This window comes from Ambystoma mexicanum, chromosome 7q (assembly GCF_040938575.1).
Source record: "Ambystoma mexicanum isolate Mex_15411 chromosome 7q, UKY_AmexF1_1, whole genome shotgun sequence".
Taxonomy (NCBI): Eukaryota; Metazoa; Chordata; class Amphibia; order Caudata; family Ambystomatidae; genus Ambystoma; species Ambystoma mexicanum.
In genome coordinates this window covers 787,229,297-787,254,328 of record NC_090941.1, presented here as the reverse complement: position 1 = coordinate 787,254,328, position 25,032 = coordinate 787,229,297, and the positions used below count along the sequence as shown (strand labels likewise).

General features: G+C 44.5%; 1 protein-coding gene across 3 annotated transcripts in view; it reads left to right on the top strand.

Annotated features, from left to right (window-relative positions):
• Positions 1 to 25,032, top strand: part of DYNC2H1 (dynein cytoplasmic 2 heavy chain 1) — a 3,314,293-nt gene that overhangs the window by 2,835,080 nt on the left and 454,181 nt on the right. For all 3 annotated transcript variants that reach the window (XM_069639013.1, XM_069639012.1, XM_069639011.1), the window contains 2 exons: positions 2,495 to 2,620; positions 8,221 to 8,331. In XM_069639013.1, the coding sequence (XP_069495114.1) occupies positions 2,495 to 2,620; positions 8,221 to 8,331 (237 nt within the window). The remainder of the gene's footprint in view (positions 1 to 2,494; positions 2,621 to 8,220; positions 8,332 to 25,032) is intronic.

Sequence of the window (25,032 nt, the reverse complement as noted above, 5' to 3'; positions counted from 1 at the left end):
AGGTGGGTAATGAGCAGCGGATCACCAGTGACACCTCTGACTGTGGCTACAGTGCAGGCTAACCCTGCAGCACTTTTATTCCCGGGGGCGTTCTCCACTGGCACCATAAGAAAGCGGAGGGCCAGCTGCTTGGGATGCGTCACAGGGTCTCCCCGGCTCTTTGCTCCTGCCCAGCAGACTTAAGGCCTCGGCTCAGCCAGCAGCAGCAGCCCAGGAGGTGGGGACCACAAGAAACATCTCTGCTAAGAACGTCTCACCGTCCGTCCCCGTGCTCCACTGGCTAACGTTCAAAATAAAAGAATGTAGCTCTGCATCACCTACCATGACATTCATGGCAGTGCAGCCAAATTCATCAACGTGGCTCTCATCCCCTACTACCCAAGTAGGCTTTCAAAATCCAGCATGGACGTACTCCTTACATTCCTGAACTATGTCAGAAAGAGGCATGAAGGCTGAGCCTTCTCCAACATCACAGCCACATTCTTCAACTCACAAACCAGGTTAGTTTGTACAATACATAACCATTTTACCAACTGAAAAACACTGAAGACATGGCTGTTCGGATCTACTCCTTGAGTCCACAATGTTAGACCCACGCAGTACCCAAGGGCTGAGTTCAAAAGAAGGACTCTACCTGGGTGTAATACCAAAGGTAAGGAGGGAAGCACCCCCACTGTAAGGAAGACTAAGAATTAAGTTGGTACGGGAACAGAGGAATGTGAAGGCATTCACACTGAAATTGAGATGGTTATACTTGGGAGAAGCCCATGACAGGTGGTGAACCTACGTCAAGAAGCGGGGGACTACGTCAAGAAGCGGGGGAACAGGTCCAGACCATCAATGAAGGTAATCCTGGAGCTTGATACTGCTTGGGTTGGTAAGAGAGGGTTGTTTCTTTCCAGGATGTTGATAGGTCGCCCCGATGGTATGAGAATGCCGGTAGGTTTGGCTATCAGCACCAGGATGCAACCAGGAGGTCCATCCATGAAATGGATTGACTGGGCAATCGCTGGTGGCGGAAACGTATCCGAAAGGGCAGCTGTGTTGGGAGATAGGTAGTATAAATGAGGAATCAGTGGGAAGAACCTTCATCAGAAAGAACATTACAGAGGGGTAAGTAATTTGTTCTACTTAAGTGGCTACCTTAACTATTCATGGATGACTCGTTATCACCAGCATAGGAGTATCTCTTGCCAAGATTTTCGCTCCACTACAATTCCCTTTCGGAGGCCTACTTTTGTCTACCACTGGCTTGTCTTATGCTTTTATATTTCACCACTGTTCACATTCTCACTGCTGGCTCCTCTGCGGTATAACCCACTGCTGCTTCAAAGCGACCGGTTACCACTATTGTCTGTCTTTTATGTCTCCACTAGTTTTGCCCACTTTGGCTCCCTCATTGGGTTTCCCATTGATGTCTACTCCTGGTTTTCTGCTGCCATTATCTTTCTCTGTTGCGATTTCCCCACTGCTCCCCCACCGGCCTGTAAGGAGAATGTGATGAAGGGAGAACACTTTTGCCAGCCATGGCCAGAGATAACAGTAGTTACGGACGCTTCCCTCACAGGTTGGGGAGCTCATGTAAAGGATCTGTCAATCAGCAGTAGTTGGTCTCCACCGGAGTCCAGACTAGAGCTCAGGGCAGTCGGGCAGTCAGGCTGGTGCCCTCTGTGCAGAAAGGCAATGACGCTCTGGTTTTGGGCTCTTCAAGAAAGAATCTCTCTAACTGCTGTTCACTTAGCCAGAGGGGAGAACACAGGCACTGAGCAGGCAGAGCATAGTCTCTCACAAGTGGCAGTTGGCTCAGGAAGTCTTTCTAGAGATCTTTGCCCTTTGGTGAACCCCTCAAGTGGATCTGTTCACGTCCAGTGTCAACAGGAAATGCAATATGTTCTGCTCCAGGGAATTTCCTCAGAGAGGAGCTCTTGGGCACGCGCTCGTAGTGAACTGAGTGTTTCCTCTCCTGTACGCATTCCCTCCAGTCCCTGTCATTCCTCGTGTCATCAGGAGGTTGAGGAATTTCAGTAAATCCATGATCCTGATTGTGTTATTCCTGGCGTATCGCTCTACAGCGATTCACCAATTATTCATGCCCAAAACTGCTCACATTGCTCATAAATCCCTTCGCTGCGGCCAGATTTAGTCCATGGGCAACTGAATCAGTCCCCAAAACAGACCGTTTGCCCGAGCTTGATTAAGACATGGCCATCTCCCAGCTCTCTTGACTCCACCCACTCTTATTATAACTTTGTTTTTTTTTAGAAAACGGAAACACATTTCTTATTATTGTTAGAAGTAAGTGTTCTGGGGTTCGGGGTAATTGGGTTGGAGTTTATGTATTTGTTTTTGAAGGGATGCTCTTTATGTAATTTATTCAAGATGGGGTTTTTGATCATTTTTTAGATTGGTCCAATTTGTTTTCATAAATCACTGTTTTGCTTCTCTTAATTTTTGTATGGCTGTTCCTGTCAAAATCATTTTCTACTTTTTGCAGGTTGCTATGGGTCAAGGTCAGGCTGATCTCGCCATTCAGATGTTAAAGGAATGTGCAAAAGAAGGGGAATGGCTCTGTTTGAAGAATTTGCATCTTGTTATTGCTTGGCTTCCAGTCCTAGAAAAAGTAAGAGCCATTGTGAAGCACATTCTCAATTCACTAACTTATTAATTGTTAGCATTCAAATTTGATTCTTAGGTTTATTCCAATTCTTTTTCAAATAGATAGGCTTTGTGCATCCTCGATAGCTTTTGACTATCCCAAATATCCAGGTCGAGACTCTAGAAATTGAGACCATAACGCTGGAGTCTGGTTTCAGAAGGGGGCATTCTTACAATGCTGGCATCAAATAGTGCGAAGGCATACATGGCATAACTGGAATCTGCAGTACATGTACCTTGTTTCTGTTTCAGCAGGCTTGTGGATGATGATCTACACTTCTGCCCATCGCCGGCAAGTTTAGCAAAGTAAAAAAAGGCACAGTTGGCTAAGTGTGTGGTGGTAGACCCTCCTTAGTGGGGACCGTAGCATAAACCAGGTTATTTGGCCTTATTTGTTCTCTATAAAGGGCTCCAACACTTTTGCACTCAAAGATAAAACCACATCAATATGGGTTGCACCTAGACTAGATATTTATCATGTTAATCCTTATTGTGATTATCACATCAATATCCAGACTAATACATCAGCCCTGGCCAAGCTGTTCGTTTTTCTAACTCACACTCCTATTTGTAACAGCCATATACATTTCTTTAGTAAACAATGTGTACATATACAAGTAGAACAGTAGTCATGTGATACAGCATGGTGAGGCATTGTTTTTAAAATGTAGCGAGACAGTGTGCTATGCCCTGTCTAGATATATAACTGTGAGATGCTCACAATGACAGACAACTTAAAACTCTAAAGATGAAGTCAAGCCACACCATTTTGATATTGACAAAAATGTATAGAACATTCTATTCAGCTTATTAGCTCCGTCCTAATGAAAACCTGTGCACTGGTCTAGATGCATGTTCTTTGGGTTGAAAGATGCATGTTGACGCTGCTGCATTGTAAGCATGAAGGAAGTATATGTCTAGGCATTTCATTGTTGGACATCCCCTCACTCAAAGATTTTCATGCATGATTACTCACCATTATGTGTCATTTGGTATGGAGTTTGTCTCATATGACGGAATCACCTGTGGATGGACAAGTATAGAGGACTGGGGAAACCCCAAAGCTCAGAGTTTGCTTATCCCCTCCCTGTGCTCCCTCTCGCGTCCGCTGCTTCTCTCTTCTTGCTCCACTTGTATGGAATTCTCTTCCCCTGGACATCTGAGAAACAGTCCACATGGATTTGTTCAAAACCAAACTAAAAGCCTACCTCTTTGCCTCTGAGTCACATGCTAGCTAAAATATTTCCCTCACCTCTACTGTCACTGTCCCTCATTGCCTCTGCCTCCACTTTAGCAAATCAAATCACAAGCACAGCTGGCCGTACCGCCTACCTGCACTTTAAAATGTCCAATGATCATTGTCCTTGATCTATGTATCTCTGCTTATCTATTGTCCCCATTGGCTGTTCCATTTACTCCCTTCAAAACCTGGTCAAGTATTCCCTCAAACTCACCCCATTGTAAGAAGCTCACTGCTTCCCATCAAATCTGATTTCAATGGATTGCTTTTCTCCCGCATATTCCTCATCTGATAAATATTCCATTCAGCTCTACTGCTTTGGAACATCCGTCTTGCTCGGCATCTGGTCGTCGGCTCCTGACGTGACGTCAAGCTTCGTATATATACTTCGTCACTATGCCCCACACCTCTGTTCCTTTTTTCAGCGCGCTAACACGCTGCTTGGGAACACAGGCAAGTCTTCGACTCTTTCAACATTTTCGTCCAAAAACTTTTTTCTAATTCCTCGACGCGAGATGTGGGTCGCTCGAGTATCAGGCTTCAAGCGGTGTACTGACTTTTGCACCAAGATGTCCATCACTGACCCACACAAATTGTGTCTCTGCTGCCTCGGCACAGGTCACGGAATGCAAGGGTGTCCATCATGCACCAAAATGCAGCCCAAATCCCTTCGCAATCAAGCAGCTAAACTCACTCTTGGTCGGCTGCCCTCTAAATTACCAGCGTGGTCGACGGTTCGGTCCTCAGAGGCCGAAACCGAGGGGCACTCCCCCGAAAAAGAACATCGGCGGAAGAAGAAACGGTCCCTCTCGAGGAGCCATTCTTCCTCTGTGAAAACAAAATCAAAATATCGAGGCTGAGTACCCCAAAAGGAAATACACCGAACACTGGTTACAAAGGAACATACAAAGATCTTTTTATTTTATACTGAACAGTTACAGAGAAAAAAGGTAACAGATAGCTATCGGCCCTCAGTACAACACAAGAAACTCCAGCGTGGTTCAGTGTGCCTAGTGAGAGACGCTGTACATTAGAATTTGTTGCTCTTTTATACCATTTGCGAACATGATGTCCAACCCTACTTCGGGTTAATATTCCTCTAATACATTACTGATCTAGGGTTCATGCCGAGTTCATACCACTATATGCATAGGGATTGCCTTTAATACATTCGCCAACATGCCTAATGGTAACAGTGTATTTTAGGACTTCTCATAAAGGTCTTCTCAAACATTGATACAATATAGTTAAAGTGTTCTTAGTTCAGTATTTGGATACATTGTTCTTAACATATGCTCGTGGATTAGTTTCATTGCACAAGTAATCCTTTACACACAGGTCAGCGAAGGACAAGGTCTCAGTTCACGACCCCAACAAGTGGCCTGCAGGCAAGTTACATATTAATTACATATTAATTACACACAGAGGTCAAAACGGCCATGTTGTATTTCGGAATGACATCGTCCACCATTTTAACTCACATGGTGACACATTAACAGTTTTGTATAAAAGGTGCTTGCCTACTGTTAGGATGATTTTTTCTCAGCGCTGTGTTAAGGATATGAGAGCATTTATTAATCCTAGGCAAACAGGTTCCACAAGCTTTCTATAGGCTCACATAATAGTGACTGTTATTGGGCATTCTGGCCCAACTCCTAGGAAGGAAGCTGGCAATCATGAAAACAGCATAAAACAATAGACGGTCCACACAGATTTATCATGAAAATAATTATCCTTTATTACTTTTTAAGCAAAATTATTATTTTGGTAGACGTACCATTAAAAGATCATTTGAAATTCTTAGAGTGCCTTTTAGCACAGGTTACATTTTTCTGCTAGGCCAAAGCAGATGGCTTGCTGATGAGCCAACAATGTCTTTTGTCAAAGTAAAATTCAAGAGGCTGTGGGATGGGAATAGGAGATGCTGCGGCCCAGAAATCATCACTCACTTTGTGATGCTTATCCAGGGATGGTATACAGGGAATTCAGTTACCTCTCCAGCCTTGTGTGTGAGATATCTTGAATTGCCCCAAGAAACCTACTAGGTTTCAAGAAACTAATATATTTAGCTGCCCCTAGACCCCAGTGTGGTTCTGGAATCAGAAATCTCAACCTGCCTTAAGATTTCCATTGTGGCCACAGAGGCATGTTGTATTCTCAGGAGGAATACATCTGGGTAATTCAACTGCTGTTGCCCGCAGGCTTCGAGCTTGTTAAAGATAGGACAAGGAAAATGCTGGTAGGTGTTTGGAGAGGGACTGGCTTGAGGGCCAGACTCGGGCCGAAACAGGAGTGTTGGAAAGGTGACCTATGAGCTAGCCTAAGAATAAGAGAGGCATTTCATAAGAGCTAACATGAGGGGAAACATGGAAGAATTGTTTCTGTGTCTGATTTCTCACCCTAGTCAAACAACTTAAAGGTGTCCTAGTTGGTGGCGCCTGGTAAGCAGAGTCCGGGAAGGACAACACGTGAGCCAGATGATCCCACCACCAGGCAAGAAAGCCAAGAAGCAAGTATTTGGGCTTCTTCAAAAGCTCAGAGACTGTGAGTGACTGGTTGAAACTGACCAGGTGGAGGCCTCAAGGGGGATGGGAGGCAGAGAGGGAAGCAGTGAGGACAAAGGTCCAAATCCTTAAGGAAGTTCAGTATTTGTTATCTTGCCATACTGTTGTTTCCCCTTCCAACAGTGATATTTCTGTTGCCCCTAATCGCTTTAGCGTTGAATAAACGTATTAGTAAATCTCATGTTGGTTCCTAGTCATCTATGAATCCCTCAGCCTTAACCGTCCTTGCAGATGGGTGTAGGCAAATGAGGGCACCGGTCCCAGTGCCCTTAGATGCTCGATCCTGAATGTGCTACGCTACAGCAATCCTCGGGCCAGGCCTGTTTCAGGTGTCTTTGCATGTTGGCTCACTTCTACACCATCTGGGTAGTAGTGTGACTGAGGCAGGCAAGCATTGTGACAGAGGTCACAAGATTCAAGACGTCCAACTCATTTAGTAACCACAGTCGCCAGTCTCTGCTGGTTACCTGTGTTCTTTGGCTGGGTGTTTCTGCCTCTTTGTGGCAAGTCTGCACAGTCCAAGCAGCAAAACTGTCGGGGAGCAAAGGTACCTTGACCAGGCAACCCCAACTGCAGGGTCCAGTGAGTACAGCACCACAGCTTGGCTTTTTTTGGTTAAATAAAGAAGTCTGATATTCGCCAGTAGTATAGATCTTTAAAGGATGCAGTGTTACAGAGCTTCTGCACAATTTGTTATGGTTGGCTTCTCCTTCCTTCTCGTAGACTTAATAGGGTTGATGATTCACATGGTTTCATAAAATACAGTGGGGAGACTGTTGGGGGTAAACAGGAAATCAGGAGCTGAGATAGTGTCTCCGCTCCCAACTGCAGCATTGCGTCCATTCATAAATGTGGCTGCAATCCAATCAATGGTTGCCACCACATTCAAACTTTGCTACCTCTCTTTCCAGTGTGGATTTGAGAATGAAGTAAGACATCATTAAAACATGAAGCCATATATGGTTGCAACGACTGTAGCCCTTACTCTTCGAGGAAGGCAAAGGCCAGGAACATGTACAGAAACATCTGTATCCCACTCGCTGTCATAGAACACAATGTTGGGCTGTTGGCCTATGGATTTTGCACTGGGGGAGCACCTCTGGGGTGAAGCAGGATGTACCCCTCGATAATCATACATGAGAACTGCCAGAGGAGCCCACACGGCCATCTACACGAGAAGACTTGCACCAAGAACAGGGCACCTTTGGGGCACCCTTGCCCTGCAAGTTTTAAGACCTTGCAGGGGTGCATTTGCAATTGCGTTTCCAATGACACCTTTCTCGGGGGCTCAAAGGGAAAAGTTGGTTTGCCAGTGAGGAAAAAAGTGAAAACTGAGGATGTTGGTTGGGCTGGAAGAAGAGCTTGGGACTTTTAGCTTTTCACAACTGCAATAAAAATTGACAAATTAGTCCCCTATTTTGACGAATGCACTGAAGTTTGGATGGACTTCAGCCTAAATACTAAATTCTTATGACTATGGGGATTGCAAGCACCAAACTGCTTTAATTATGTCTTCCTCTACAGTCTGTGAAGCACAAATCACAACAATTAGTGGACTGCAGATTAGGTCCTGGTTTCAGTATAATGGAATTGGGTGCTCGTTGTTTGGGGACATATTATGCAATATCATTCTAACCACTCACAAAAACCAAAGTGTGTAGGAATTGAGTTTTGTATGAGAACAAACATAGGTCATTTTAATGCTACTGTTTTTCTAAAAACATTGTTTTTATGTGACAATGATTTATTTTATCTCGACAGGAATTAAATACTCTTCAACCCAAATCAAATTTTCGGCTTTGGCTGACGGCGGAAGTTCATCCGAAATTCACTCCCATTTTGCTTCAGTCAAGTCTTAAGATTACATACGAGGTAAGAAAGTTATAGTTTGCTTGAACTGTCTATACACATTAGCACATTCAATTGCTTATTTTAAGGAGTGGGAAAATAAAATGTCTTCTATGTCATAACATCTGGACAGTTACATTTGTGTACTGCAAACTTTGCACGCCTTACGACTCATGAAACATCAGTGTAGTGTTAGCTTATCAGTGAGAATAGTGAAATGTATCACTTGGTATGCCCCGCTGCTTGACATGCTGTTTTCTCAGCAGCTTTCCTTCTTTTTAAATGTATTTTTTATTTTGTATTGATTCCGCTGAAATTAATCAACTTTTCAATAACATAAAATAAAATTTAGATGACATAATTTCATAATATCTTGTTAACAGAAACAGAAAACAGAAAATGAATCACAAGATACTATTTGGGTTTGGGTGGCCCGGCTAAGAGCTTCAGTCTGGATGACATTACAGATATCTTAGACATTGGTCCTCCAAAAGAACCTGTACTGCCCTACCATTCAGCACTAGGAGACCCCCTTTTCGAGCTGTGGGAGAAACCAGTTATTACTGCAGTCAACAAGGAGATGTTAGTCAAAAAGTACAAACTATCTTCTGTCGATCCAGACTTTTTATCAAGACACCCTACTTCAGAAAGCTTGGTAGTGCAGTCTGCCACTTTTACTTCCAAGGCCTCAGTTTATGCTTCCATCCCCCCATATAGGGATGATAAGGCTCAGTTTATGCTTCCATCCCCCCATATAGGGATGATAAGCTTTATGATGCTTTGGCCAAGAGAGTTATTTCGGCTGGAAGTACGGCTTTAAAGGCTATTAATGCCTCTTGCGCTTTTGCTAAGTATTCTTACACTCTTTGGAATGTGGTGGCATAGGCAGCCGAGGACATCCCTGAAGGGGAAATGAGAGAAGGATTTTACAACTTTGTTAATGATGGAAAGAGGCTTCATTCCAATCCCTTCAAACAGGTTTGAAAAAATCTCACAGCTTGGGCAGATGCGTAGGATCCAGTGCAGTTATCTGGTGCTTTGCATGGTTCTGTAAGTCTGTTTAACTCTGTTTATTGACATTTTCATGTATACACAACAAAACAAAGCAAAAGCAACATACCCATTGTGGACCCATTCTACCCTTTCCTCATGTAACCAACCCAACCCACCTCCCTTCCACCTTTACTCCCGGCAACCCATGTCTGTCCTTTATCAATGGACTTCGCTCTCTGCATCACCCCATGATTTCCTCCCACTTTCCCCATTTTTTCAGATATTTCCCTGACAACCCTCTATTGCGGTATGTTATTCTTCCCATACTGCAACAATGTTCCATGCCTATTTCCAAATGTCTATCTTGGGCATATCCTTAGATCCCCATTTAACTGCTAGTTCTCTTTTAACCACCATTGCCGCTACTGAAAACCAGTTTGCTTGCCCATCTGTTCCCATTAAATTCTCCATAGTTAGGCAATAGTAGCAATTTGAGATATTTAGGGATTACTCTGCCTAGTACTCTGGACATGTTGCATACCTTGTCCCATAATTCCGACAACAATCAGCACTCACAGCAGATGTTAAAAGGTGACCGTAGCTCCCTCGCACTTAAAGGCACACGTTGCTCTCAGCTCTCCCCATTCTGTAGAGCCTGTCCCTCGAATAGTACACCCTGTGCAATATCTTTTACTGTACAAGCCTCATTCGTGAGGATACGTTAACCTCTGTTGCAGCCACCATCACCTCCACCCAGTCCTCACTTTCTAGGGTCTCGAAATCCCTTTCCCATTTGTCATTCAACTGTGTCAGTGGGGATGCCATAATATTATTAAAATTATGAATGGCCTTGTATAATTTAGGGATCCCTTTCCTCTGCAGTTTGTCTGTGAAGAGATTAATTTCCAAGGGACTTTGCTGCGACCCCAGTCCATATCTTTCCCTTATGGAATGGCATTAACCCGATTCTCGATCACACCCCCCACCTTATTAATACCCAGAGAAGCCCGGCGGTTACAAGGCCGGAACTAATTGCTGTTTGTGCTGTTTGGTGCTGAGGTGCTGCACGTTGAAGGGCAGAGTTGCAGCTGTTTATCGATCCAGGGGACAGAGCTCCACCATCTGTGTGTCGTACACTGCATTACGGCTGGACCCTCCCTCAAGGTATATTTTCTTTCATACCATCTTCCATAGTAATTGGAAAGATCTGCTGGAGCACGTGGCAGAGGAGTTTGTATGCAACTTGTGCAGCAGCCATAATCTCTGTGCTATTTATTCAGAGGGCTGATGCTTTGACTTGCTTTGGTTTTGTTTAGTCGCTTTATGGGCTTTGATGATGGCTTTACTTATTCACAACTGAGCTTATGCACCAAGGAAGAGCCTGTGATTTACAACAAATGACTGTTCCATAATACATATTTATCCTTACAGCTCTTATGCTGACACCTGCTAGTGACTTTTGTTCGTTCGGACGTATCACAAATAACGCAGACGCCACACGTTGCGTATTGACATTGCTGGTTACAGAGGTTGTGCAAAGTAGGTCTCGCTGACGTGCCTTCTTGTGCTGTGTGAAAAGTAGTGTCTGCAACTGCGGGGCCAGACCCTTGGAGCAGCCGCTTGTGCCTTATTGTGATAAGCAGGTTTCACTGACGTCTTTTCTTTTGTGCTGTGTGAAAAGTAGTGTCTGCAACTGCGGGGCCAGACCCTTGGAGCAGCCGCTTGTGCCTTATTGTGATAAGCAGGTTTCACTGACGTCTTTTCTTTTGTGCTGTGTGAAAAGTAGTGTCTGCAACTGCGGGGCCAGGCCCTTGGAGCAGCCGCGTGTGTCTCATCGTACGTGAGTGTCTATTTGTGGCGTGCACCCGTGAAAGCCCCTGATTTGTGATTTGAATCGAGTTGATTTAATTTCACCATGAAACAAGGCATTACTACTCTAAAATCGGGCATGCCCGCAGTATCTGCCTTGCATTGTTCCAATGGCGAAAGCTTTCCACATAATTCACCACCTTGCCCAACAAAAAGATATCGTTTAAGTTCTACTCCCCGTATGGGTGTCTTGAAACCTAAAGCAAGATCTAAAGCTGAAATGTTATTAGGTATGGACATTCGAAGCTGAAATGTTATTAGGTATGGACATTCGACCCTTTTGTCGAGATGCAAGTCATGTGGATTCTAATGACTTGAATAGTGAAAATACTTTAGTTGTGTCAGCCTGCGGTGTGGAAAAAACAACTGCTCAAATAATTTGTCATAAAAAAGACGTTCCACATGGACACTCTGGCAAATAAGACGTGGTGGATGTTGGAACAATTGGTGGGTAAAAAAGCAATGTGTTGGCGACCGTCCGGACGGTAACTTTTGCAAAGGAAAGTGTATCTTTAACAGATAGCATTTTGTTGAACAATGTGTTAACTGCTCCTGTTGCTTCATCTGTTAAAGCACCTGATGTTTCTTTATTGTCTGATAATGATATCTCCAATTTCAAACTCTCTGAAATATATATTCCAGGGGATATGGCTGTAATTGATTTAGACACAAATGCTTCATGTTTTTCTGCTCACACCATGTCTGAAAATCCCTGATTCTATTTAAAAACATTAGCGCTGCTAACTCAGTAGAAAAACTATCATTCATTGCTCCAACACCCTGAAAAATGGAGCTTAACGGTTCTCCTGTTGTGGACCCGGCTGAAACCCAAAATATATTTACTGGTATTGCTCTGACCTCAATGAATACTGCGATTCTGTCACTGGCTAAATTGTTTGAAGCTTTGGTTAATAAGGCCGATTTACATTCTAATCAACTCAATCAGATTCTATCTGGGCAACTTACAATCACAAATAAACTTGAAACTCTGGGTGGGCCCACTATCTTGCCCACTCTCAAAAGGTCTGTAACCTCCCAGACTTTACAGTCTGGTGCCCCCTCGCTGAATTATCAGAGCATTCCTTGCATATCGAATCCCATTATTGATTTGGCAAATATTGCAAATGAAGTTATGGTTGACCAACAAAAAAAAACAAATGATGCACTTTTCGGTGGCACATGTACAAATGTATTCGATATGCCTGCGAAGCTGGGGCACAATAATGGTGCCCCTTCTAAGAAATCTAAAAATATTAGATCTGTGGCTAGAAGATCATCTCAAATCAAACCATTTGTCAACAAACTTTCAACACCATTAACAACAACTAAAATTGCTTCAAAAGCCATAGCAAAAAAATACCTGCTCCAATCACAGGCGAAGAGGGTCAAGGTTTTGCTAGAACCGAGCCCCTCTGTCAAGTCATATAGTCCCTTAACTGACTTGATAAGTGCAGCTGCTGCTGTGGCCAAAGATACAAGCAAGAATCAAACTAACAACGTTCTCTGCTCAAAACCCCCACCAGCACTAGAAGAACACAGCTTATTAAATCGCTGTAAAGAAATAAGACAAGCTGTCGATGAATATATGGCCTCCAAACCAGCACCAAAGAACCTGAGCTTGGCGACATGTGAGACTGTTCATATAAATGAGCCTAGCTCTTCTCTTGTACAGAAAGCGCAAACAGCTCGGTCACAAGTTGTTGAAAGTATACATCCAACACAATCTGTGATACAGGGGCAAATAAATAACAAGACAAATATGCCAACAGCTAGTATCTCGGCTTGGATCCAATCCACATTGTCGAAGTTTTTTGATGCACAATCTTCTCCAAAAAGCAGTGAGCTCGGGTCCAAGAATGTAAATCATCATGATCCTCGTAACCTGTTAAAACAAAAAACCTCGACCCTGTGTGCTAAGCGACCTGCAGTTCATTCATTATCTAGCAGATGCAGGCCTCTTCCTGCCCGTCAATATCACTTGAATCGAGCCTCAGTTCTATCTATTTTCAGTGAAATTCCTGAACTTGATGATATAGGCACCATCGACATTGAGCAAGTGGAGTTTACTGATCGGTCGGAGGGGTCCTCCATGAACCTATGGATAAACTCGAGGGTCGTAGTCAACACTATTTGGGCAGTGAGGTCACAACTTTTGGACATTGGTTTTATCCTCTCAGCATGTCCGGATTCCTCTGAATGTTTCCGAAACACCGAAGCAAACCACACAACAGCATATAACTAAAAATCAGGGCAATTGCTCTCATAAATGCAATTGTGACTTAAAAGATACCCAGTGTTAACATCTGGACTCTCCAGAAGTTACCTTGTCCTTGATTAGTTGGAATTCTAGAGGGTATAGGCATTTGTTGAACAACCAGGCCATCCATTTGTTAGACCACGATGTAATCTTGATACAAGAATCTTGGCTCACCAGCGCCCCATCGTGTAACAATTATGACACACTCTTGATTCCTGCAGTCAAGGGCTTTTCTGGACGTCCTGCCTCTGGTCTATTAACTGCTGTTAAGCAGAGTTCTACCTTACAGGTCGAACCGTGGTTCTCTCCAAATGCTTTCATCCAAATGTCCAAACTTACTGGACCTAGTTTCTCATGTGCACTCATCAATGTTTACTGGAATCCTTTAGGTATTACTGATGACAGGTTTCTGGAATCGGTGAACAAAGCCTTGGACCTTATAATTTTGGATGGTAATTCGGACACTATCATCCTAGCCGGTGACCTGAATCTTCATTGTTTGGGCCCAAATCGTAAATCTGAAACAACACGTCTTGCTAAATGGACAAGCTTTGTAGAGTCCAGAAACCTGTTGGTGCTAAATGGCAACTATCCCAAGGACAGTCCGCCCAGGGCAACATGGCATTGAGCATTTAGCAAGGGAATTACTGACTTCATTATGTTAACGCAAGCATGTTGAATAAAGTAACATCCTTTCAAGTAATTGACACAGAAGCGAGTGATCATAACTCGCTCGACGCGACATGGCTCTTTAAACCTAACATGACACAAGGGAAACCCCGCTACCTTATGGGCTCCTATACAGTAAATACAGCTAGAAATAGGCTAATATGGACGGAGTCTTCTTTGGAAGCGTTGAGGTCAAGTTATGACGCTCAGCTAAAGTGTAAAGTTGCTTGGAAACAAGGTTCGGAGGTTATTTATCACGAATTAATGCAGCTTTTTCAACCACCTTTTATCACCCATAAGCAAAAACAAACACCTCATTTGCATATATTCGATCATGAAATTAGAACCAGGAAATCCCTGGTTCGGGCGTAAAAGAGGGAAGCCTTTAAGCTCCCCTGTGATGAGCGAGCAATGGCCCTAACTCTCATTAAAACTAGATACAGGAATTGGTTACGAGGGATGCAGGCCAAATTATACCAAAATGATGGTAGTAACATGCTAAAGTTACTGACCAGTAAAAACTCAGCAGAATCGTGGAAAATCATTAACCAGGCGACTGCAGGTCACCAAGTGGCTGTCCAAACCAATGATGTGAGTGAAGAGATGTAGGTTCAGCAGTATTCTGATTTATATGCTGCACCCCCGGAGGATAGAAGTATACATAAGCCTGACCCCCAACCTAAATTCCATCTGACTTTTGATAAAGACGATATTTTACTTTTCATCAACCAAGCTAGTCAGTCTAGAGCACCTGGCCCGGATGGGTTGTCAAACATACAAATGAAGCAATTTCCGGACGTTTGGGCGGACATATTACATCTCATGTTTAAGAATATTCTTTCATCTCAAAAAATACTGGTGTCCTGGAAACAATCCATCACTATCCCTATTTACAAGAAAGCCGTTCGAGCCAATCCGGCCAGCTATAGACCCATTTCCCTGTTAGACGTGCCTGGGAAGATCTTTTGCCGTCTAATATTAAGGGATTTGAATAACTGGACAAAAATTGCTTTAAGAGAGATCCTTTTCAATCTGGATTTGTGACTGGGCCAGGCACCCTCCCTAACATCATTACTATTAATATGCTCAAAGCACAGTATGCTTTCCGGAAACAACCCCTATATTTCGCATTTATTGATTTCAGGACGGCATTTGACTCAATAATCAGGGTTTTATTATTTCAAAAGTTAAAATTACTTGGTTGTCCACCCTCTCTTTTAGCACTAGTGATCCAGCTACACACGGAGACCTCTTTGTGTGTAAGATTATCTTTAGAGGGTCTCCTGTCATCATCTTTTTCTACTTATTTGGGTCTCAAGCAGGGATGTATTTTAGCTTCCATATTGTTTAATCTTTTGATCTTTGATATGGGCAATTCATTTCTTCAAATTGCTTCTGATGCCCCTGAATTGGGGGGTCAGCGTATAGCTTGGTTACTGTACGCTGACGATTTGGTCTTTGTATCACAAACTCCCAAGGGACTTCAGAATTTACTATCTGCCCTTTCTATTTATGTTGAAAAGAACCATCTTATAGTCAACTTGGATAAATCACAGATTGTGGTTTGCAGACCGCAATGTAAATGTAAAACTAATAAGTGCACTTGGTCCATCCGAAAGGAACATATGGAAATAGTATCAGATTACAAATACTTGGGGGTGATGATACAGAGTACGATTGTTGATAATACCTACTTGATCACTCTTCAGTGTAAACCTTTGAATCTGATCTCACAAGCTAGAATCCTCCTTTATAAGTATGGGAAATTTACCTTAAAACATCTTCTATTTTTCTATGAGCAAAAAGTAATTCCCATACTGCTGTATGGTGTTGAATCAAAACTGTATATAAATGATAAAGCATGGAATAAACTCGAGGCCTGTTTTTGGAAAAGGGTTTTACATCTTCCAAATTGCTCACCCATGCCTATTTTACGATTTGAATTAGGCCTGAATTCTTTGGCCATCAGAGTTAAGTGGCGGATGTGCTCCTTTTTTCGTAAGTGTTTGTTGGGTTTGGAAAATAATAACATCTTGGGCACAGTTGCCCATTATCTGACCTCCTCAAATCATGCTTTCCCAGTGAGATGGCGTAACCTTGTCCTGAATACTTTGGCAGAAGCTGACATATCGTTATTGCTCCTAATTGAAAATCCTGTCCATGCTAAAACAAAATTCTATCGTTGGGTCTGGATACAAAATCGTGAATCTTGTTTAAAATACAAAGATTTCAATAGTAATAATTTTGGCAACAAGGTGATGGGCCAAGTGGCAGGTTATCTGTTGAAATGTCCTTCTGGCAGTATACGGAATAAATTTCTACGTCTCAGACTAAACTTATGGTTAACCAGGGAAATCATGGTCAGGCGTAGCATTATTCCAGCCAATATGAATTTCTGTCGCTTTTGCGAATCCCCTTTTGTAAGGAAGGGAAACTCTACAGCATTTGATAGTATCTTGTGGCAACCTGCATGAACAACGAGCTAAATTCCTCACTAACCTGTTGAGTCTGCATGAGGAATTCGATGAAAATCAGATATGGAGTATTTTATTCTCTAGTATGAAATTCCCAGTGATAAAAGCTTAAGTGCATTTCCTTGAAGCTATCTTGCCATGTGAAATTAAGTTGTAAGAACAATGGTGAATATCGTTTGCAAATATCTAAAGCTTATTATTATGTACTTAGGAATTGAATTGCGTTAGGCTTTTTAGTTTTTATCTGTTTTTATTAATTACTGATCATCAGAACTATTTTTTTTTATCATGTATATTATGTAACTTTGAGTATAATTTGAAAAGTGTAATACTTGTTTTGTATTTTTGAAAAGTTGATTTACTCCGCTATATCAAAATAAATTAATACCCACCCTGATCCAACGCGGCTGTTGTCCCAGTTTACAGACCTCCTTGAGACCCTGGTTATCCCACAGTGGTTGCCATTTAGTCATTTTCCCTTTCCAACCCATAGCTTTCGTGGTTTCCTCACTAATTTGTACCAGTCTTTGCACTGCTGGGGGAAGGTGCCGCCACCTTGGGTTCCCATATAATGCATGCATCCTTTGCTCTGTGCATGGATGCTAACTCAAGTCTCATGTGCGAGAGGGATCTCCCCCTGAACAGCCATTCAGTGGCTACATTCGGGTAGCACAACTCCTCCTTCCCATATGTACCTTGTCACAGTGTGTATGTTGTTGTTACCCAATATGATCAGTCTTATCAGGGCGATAATCACGTCAAATTGTTTATTGGTTATCAGCACCAGAGTTTTTTGTAGTATATAACAACCGGGGGGAGTGCTAGCATTTTGAGCAGATTAACCCTCCATAGCAGTGTTACTGGCAGTGCAGCCCAATGCTTGGCATCCTCCCTTAATCCAATGATCACTGGGTCAAGGTTGCCCTCCAAGAATGTCCTTGCATCATGTATCCCCAGATACCTGAACCCTTCCTCTTCCTCTTGAAGGGGACAGCCCGTTGGTATTGCAGTTTTCCTGTCTGTGACTGGCATAATCCCTGATTTGCCCCATTCAGAGCCTGCATTGCCACCCAAACTCCTGCACTGTCTCCATACTAGAGTCCTGCTAAATGCGCCTCAGCAGCAGAGTTCAAAATCCGGAGCTGCAAGGCCATCTTGTTCAAAAGGCTCTGTCATTTTCTCCCAACTGATCCTGGCAGCCCCCTACCCCCGGGCAAACGTTGAAGACCCCTCGAGCAGATTAATTCCAAAATCTAATAGGGAGTTTGTCATCTTTTTAGGACATTTCTGATGAGGATGACAACCCAGTTCCTTTCGGGTTCTAACCCATGAACCTTCCTTCAAATCCTGAGGCGTTTCATGATGAGGAAAAGAGGTTGTCTGACTTAGCCTCAGCCCTGCATGACACAAGTGGCTTGGACACCTATCCTGAGGTGGAATTCCCACAGGGAGATCCTAGAGCCCATACAAATTTGACATATAGGAGAATGATGGCTAAAGTGACGGATGTCTCAGGTTGGGGCCCTCCACCTCAGAAAATAATGGAAGGTGACTTCACTGACATTATTGACAACGACACAAACATTGAACACATCCTTCCATTACATAATGCCATATAAAATCCCCTCATGGAGCTATGAAAGACTCCCTGCCGTCCACAAGAATTTTGGAAAGAAGTATTCCTAACCAGACATCTGGCTCATGATAGTTAGGTAGTACAAGCTGCGACTGTGGGTAATAAGGCAAGCACCTATCCATCTTGACCTCCTGACAGGGATGACAAGCGCTACAACGCATTAGCGAAAAAGGTTTTTGCCTCTGGCAGTATTGCACTGAAAGCTGTTAATGCTTCATGTGCACTGTCAAAATACACACATAACCTTTGTTCTGTGATAGCTGGGGCAGCTGAGCACATCCCTGAGGGTGAAATAAGGAAAGGTTTCCTCAACATTGTAGCGGATGGAAAAGAAGCAATGCGCCAATCTCTGCAGTCTGGACTCTACACAGCCGATATTGTCGGGAGATCTATGGCAGCCAGTTATGTCATGCGAAGATTCGCCTGCCTGAGAAAATCAGGATTTGTGCAAGACTCCAAGCGAAGCTGCTTGACATGCCCTTTGATGGCTCCCATCTTTTTGGACAAAAGAACAGCCTTGAAAAATTGCAGGCGTCCAAGGCTGCAGCAAAGTCCTTTGGTGCGGCAATAAGTTAGTCTGCTCAACCTTCCACTCAATAGAAGGGCAAACTTTTTTCGCTATAACAATTATGGACAAAAAGGTAAACAGCCAGCCACTCGTCAAGGACAAGGGCAGAGACATTTCTCTTGACCTTCCAGAAGTAGAGGAGGAAAGACCACAGACCTCTTCCTCGTCTGTCCCCTCCAGTGTGGCAGGGCGCTTTCATCGCCAGGGTTTACTGTTCGGAGGATGATGTTTTTCCCTCTCCTTCTCGGGGGTGGGCCCTTCTGTCTCGGCCTCAGAAGATCGGACAAGCCACTGCACCAGAGATTTTGGGGGCTGACAACCCAAAGCAAGTTTGGCGGCCCGCTCATGGATAGATTTCAGCTGCATTTTGGAGCACAACCACATCCCTCTGTGTCGTGATCCACACCCAGACACCAAAGACAAATGTCATGTGGGTCGGTCACTGTCATTTTGGAATGGCAGTCGGTGCACCTCTTGAAGCCTGAAACCTGGTGAGAAGACATTGCGGTCGATGGGGTCGGTAGTAGTACTGAAAAGGCAAGCCTATCTGAAAACCTCTGGCTTCTCCCCGAACGTTCAGAATAAGCCACTGGACAAGCCTTTCGAGAGAAGAGTTTCTTTTTGGCCAGAAGGCTGATGACTCTCTGGAAAGGTTCAGACTGTCTAAAATAGCTACAAAATTGATGGGCCTTGCTGCGCAGCCAGCCAAACCTGCCTTCAGCCTTGCTCCTAGGGGCAGAGGCTACAAGCTGTATGTGCTTTTCGGCAGGAAAGCGCAGCTCCTTCAGGCCCGGCAGGAGCAGTGGAATTTCTCACATCCCAGAAGGGGCAGAGGGGCTTTGAGAGGCCAGCAAACAGCAGCAGTGGCGGCACCGCCCTCTAAGCCAATTTGATTCCCCCTCCCGTGACTTGCTGGTTGGTGGGCGGTTAGCAGGACATTACATCCTACACCTGGGCCCCGCTGCTCGTTCTGTGGGGGTGTTGTCTGCTCTTCTTAAGAAAACCACCGAAGAGACCCCTACCGCCTCCAATTCAACCGGGACAGGAGCTCCAGGAAGAATTTCAAGCCCTGTTGTCGAAGGGTGCTGTGGAAGAGGTACCTCTTGATCTGAGAGGTTCGGTTTGGTATTCTCAATATTTCCTGGTGCCCAAGAAAGGAGGTGGTCTCGGTCCCATTCTGCACTTTGGGGCCTTGAACAAGTTTCTGAGGAAAGACAAATTCAGGATGGTGACACTAAGAGAAATTCTCCACGCTCTTGAACTTGAGGACTAGCGGGTGTCAATAGATCTGCAGGACGCTTATTTCCATGTGCCGATATATCAAAAGCACAGGAAGTTCCTGAGGTCCCTCATAGGGGACAAGCACTATCATTTCAAAGTGTTTCCCTTGGGTTGACCTCTGGTCCAAGGGTCTTCACCAAGCTCATGGCGGTAGTCACAGCTCACCTCAGGAGATCCGGAGTCCATGTATTCCAATTCTGGACGACTGGCTGATCCAAGGGAACTTGGCGGAGCAGGTCTCGTCTCATCTGGAGGACACCTGCCTGCTACTGCACAGTCTGGGCTTCTCCCTGAACTTGAAATCCCATGTGATGCCAGTTCAAATGCTCCAGTTCATTGGAGCAGTCCTAGACACCTGGGTGGGGAAGGCCTTCACTCCCGATGAGAGGGTCAGCAACATAGCACAGATGGTACACTTGTTCCAGAATCACTCCACCTTACCAGCAGCTTCCTTTCTCCACCTTTTAGGTCTTTTGGCCTCCTGTATTTTTCTCGTGCCAGAGGCCAGATTGCGCATGAGATCCCTTCAGTGGCTCCTGAGAGGTCAGTGGTCACAGTACCTCAGAGCACTCACAGATCCTCTCAAGTTGTCCAGCCAAGTGGTCCACAGTCTCAGCTGGTGGACCAACCGTGGCAATCTTTTGGCGGGGGAACACTTCTGGCCTCCTTAGCCTCAGGCCCAGGTTATCACGGATGCCCTGAGGGCTGTTGCCCCATCTCTCAAAGGGAAACGTGTCCTGATTCTGACAGACAAGACGGTGGCCATGCACTACCTGAACAAGCATGGTGGCGTGCACTCCCTTCCCCTCTGCAAAGAGGCGATGCAGCTGTGGTTCTGGTTACTGGAGAACCGGATCTCGGTCTCGGCAGTTCATCTAACGGGGTCAGAGAATGGTTTGGCAGATGCTCTGAGCAGTTGGGGACGTGTTTCTGGCGGATTGGATCTTTCGTCACCACTACGTCTCCCCCCCCCGATTCCTGTCATTCTAACGGTTCTCAGGAGGTGGAAGAGATTTTGAGCAACCATTATCTTGATCGCCCCATGCTGGGCCAGGAGAGCGTGGTACTCCGATCTCTTGTATCAGTCCATCTGTCCGCCTCACTGGTTGCCTTGGCACCCGGATCTCCTGACCCAGTCGGAAGGTCGGATACCCCACCTGAACCCGGAGTCCCTCAACCTACATGCATGGCTCTTGAGAGGATGAGGTATGAAGACTGAGACTTCTCGGAGGAGGTACTCGAGGTGTTGCTGATTGCACGCAGACCGTCTACAGATCTCTGTGTTCAGGTGGAGAAGATTTGAGGCGTGGTGCATGAGAGATCTTATATATTCAAGATGGCACATCTTTTTCATTTTGGCGCTTTGGTGGCGTAAGCCACCTAGCCAAAACATTGGTACTGTAAATGTAATAAAAGAAAAAGGAGACAAGGGAGTTCGGGAGCAGTGTGTGGCGTTGGCATGGCATCTTGCTTAGCTTGGCTATGAAATGGCCGAAGCACCAGCTGGGCTTCGACCCTCTCGCTCATGTCTGCCGACATGCTGCTGTTGCTGGGGAGCTGTGCACGCTCCGAAGTAGGAGCAAATGACGGCACTTAACTATATGGCAGTTATTATTTTCATTTGTATGCACCAATGCTTTTTGGCACTTAAACACCTCTTGAACGATGTTTAAAGTCCACCGCAGAGTGATTTCTTTTCGAGCCGGACCTGCAGCCATTTGCAGCCTGACGCTGCTGCCGGCATTCCCTGCACACGCATGACGTTCATGAATCTGTCTTAAGGTGAAACATGCACCTTGTGTGCTCTTGTGCTTTCACCACTCCTTGTGCTTTAATGAGTTCCTCGGAATGCGTGTTTTCTGTTTGCCGTCTTTTCGAGATGGAGATGGCCTGTCTATGGGCCCTCAGGACGGCCGTGTCTAAAGATAATTCTTCCTCGCTTGCTGGTGGCACCTAGGGAGGTGATCAGATAGTGTCCGACGTCACGTAGAATGGTTGGGACCAGCCTATAAAAGGTTATTTATTTATTAAAATGTATATAGCGCACAGCGGCCCTGAGGCATCGTGGCGCTTGTTACAGAAGGCTTAGGATTACATTTTACACACTAAGAGCTTGGCCAACATTCACAATGAGTAAGGACACAGGTGCAGGTTCCTTGGTTACAGTGGAACATTGAATGTGCAGCGCATGCAGTCACAGATGGTTAGAGCGGGATTAATAAAACAGAGTGGTTTTCAACTTTTTGTGGAAGATGGAGTATGAGTTTTAACTGCATTAATGATTTTGGTGGTGAGTGCAGCTGAGGAGGCTATGGCGTTGACCTGACGGGTCATGGCGAGGGTAGAGTCGATGTACACACCTAGAGTTTTTACTGCTGAAGATACTTTGATGGTGGTGTTGTCTACGGTAAAGGTGCTGTAGTGTGGGGAGAGTTTGTTGAGGGTGTCTTTGGTGCCTACGACAAGAATCTCTGTTTTGTCCCCATTGAGACAGAGATCATTGGCTGCCATCCAGGTTCGGATGGCAGTGTAGATGTTGTTAAGGGTTGCAGTATCTTGTTCGTAGATGCCAGTGAGGGGGAATTAAGACAGTCTGTGTCGGAGAATACTCTCATAAGACAGTCTGCTGAGGAATGATGCAATCCAAGCCGAGGCTAGTGGAGAGAAATGAGCTGCGTTTTTAGTTATTTGCGGAGGATATCATGGAGGAGAAGTGCAGGTTTACCTTTGTCCATAATATCCCTAAGTTGAATTTTTAAGTTGAGGAGGGCTGACTCTGTCCCGTGATTAGGGCGGAACCCGGATTGTCTCTTTCCAAGAATTGTATTCTCTTTTAAGAATTGCTGGATTTGGGTGTAGGCCACCTTGTCCAGAAGTTTCAGCAGGAACGGTACGGTGGTAATTGACCTGTAGTTATTAGCTACTTCGGGATCGAGAGGAGGTTTCTTTAGTAGAGGACGTTCCCAAGCTTCTTTTAAGTTGTTGGGGACTGTGTTGGAGTTAAATGAGGCATTGATTAAGGTTTTTAGGAAGGGGGCCAGTGTATCAGCGCATTCTTTGACTAGTTTGGCTGGGCATGCGTCCCCTTTACAGTTGGAGGGTTCAATTTTGTTGACAATTTCTATTACTTCCTTTATAGTAAGTTGTCTGAAGGAGAAAGGTTTTATTGAGTGTGATGGGCGTGGTGTCTGGATTGGTGTGGAGATTGATGTGTTTGGAGAGGTTTTTGTGGTGTTCAGTGATATTTTTCTGTAGGAGCTCGATTTTATTTGTTAAAGCTGTTTGAACATTAGTGCACCAGGCTTTGTCTTTGACAATCTCTTGTAAATTGGTGGCTGGGGTGAACAGCTCTCTGAAGATGGCAAAGAGCTCCTTTGATTCATATGTGGCGTTAGTGATTCGGTTTTTGTAGGAGTAGGATTTGTCTGTGATTATAGCTTTTTTGTATTTTGCAGCAATGGATTTGTAAGTAGATAGCATGGCTTCTTGTGGGGAGCTTAGCCATTTGGTCAGTGCTTTTCTTTTTTGCGAGCAGTGAACCTTGAGTTCCTCAGAGAACCAGGCGTTGTTGTGTTTTATTTTTTTGGCTTTTTTATTCTGCAGTGGTGCGATGGAGGCTATGGCGTTAACCATTATGGAATTGCAGGTATGCGCTAGTATTGATGGGTCAGAAGAGTTGTGGAGGTACAGTGTGAGTGTGTCGAGATAAGGGAGGATATTTTCCTTTGTGAGGTTTGTGGCACTTCTGGCTAATGCCAGGGGCATGGGGTTAGGATTTATAGGTGTAGTGGTGCCAGCTGGGATGAAAAAGTGGATGAGGTGATGGTCGGACCATGGAATAGGTATGTTGGAGCTGAGATCTACTTCGCAATTGTGATCTATTACCCAATCAAGGGTGCAACCTTTGCTGTGTGTCGGTGTAAGGTTTCTTTGCTGGAAGCTGAGCTCTGTGAAAGCTTGAGCTAGAGCTTTGGCTGACCTTTCTTTGGGGTAATTGATTTGGGAGGTTGAAGTCCCCTAGGATTAGTGTTTTAGAGGACGTTTTGACGTTTTCACTAATGAGGTGCAGGAGACTGTCATGGAAGTCGGCCATGGGGCCTGGAGGGCGATACACTAAGTGAATGGTGAGTGTGGTTTTAGGTGAGGTGGCAATCTTCACTGTGAGGTAGTCTGTGTGCACACCGAGATTGGAGGCAGTTTGTCTTATTTTTAGGCAACCTTTTACTATGTTATACTTTTACAGACCTATTGCAGCTGTTTTAGTAAGGACCTTCAAGTGGTCTAGTGGATCATTCTCTCGCCTTTCATTCTGAAGACCTTTAAAGGGCATAAATTGTTTGCCCCGTGTTGGTAAGCGTTAAAGAAAGGAGCACAAAAAAACATTTCAGCTAGGAGTAGTAGCAGACTCGGTTTGCTGCTTTCCAGAAGAGGGTGCCACTGTGGCGTGGCGTACTGGGAAAAATAACTTTCAAAAGGTGTCTCGCGCATCACTATAACAAATTGCTACCTTTGTACACTGCCATGTGATGAAGCACATTGTGAGGAACTCATGGTGACCACAAGTAAGACAGCCACAAGTGACCACAGTTCAAGGGTGTTTATTGAACAATGAATTCTGTATGGATGGGAAAATGCCTAATCTAAACCTAAATCTAAGATGGGAGCAATCCTCAAAAGTCAGTCCTAGTGGCGTTGTGTCAAATAAAAATGGCCTATACTAAGAAACCTATTGCCAAACCTTACAACTAATACAAAAAGTGAGTGGGATAGTTCTCAAGAGAAGAAAGGAGTGTTCTTCAAATAATATGTCATGATGCAGTAGCCTGGGTCTCCTTTCCCCACGCTTTAAGCATAGGGTAAGATGGGAGCTTGGAGCACAGTACATTCTCAGGCTTCTCCAGCACGACACAACAATTCTCAGGACCGCAATGACCAAGTCTCGTCTCCTTTGAAAGTCTCTTGCCTTCCGGCCTGACAT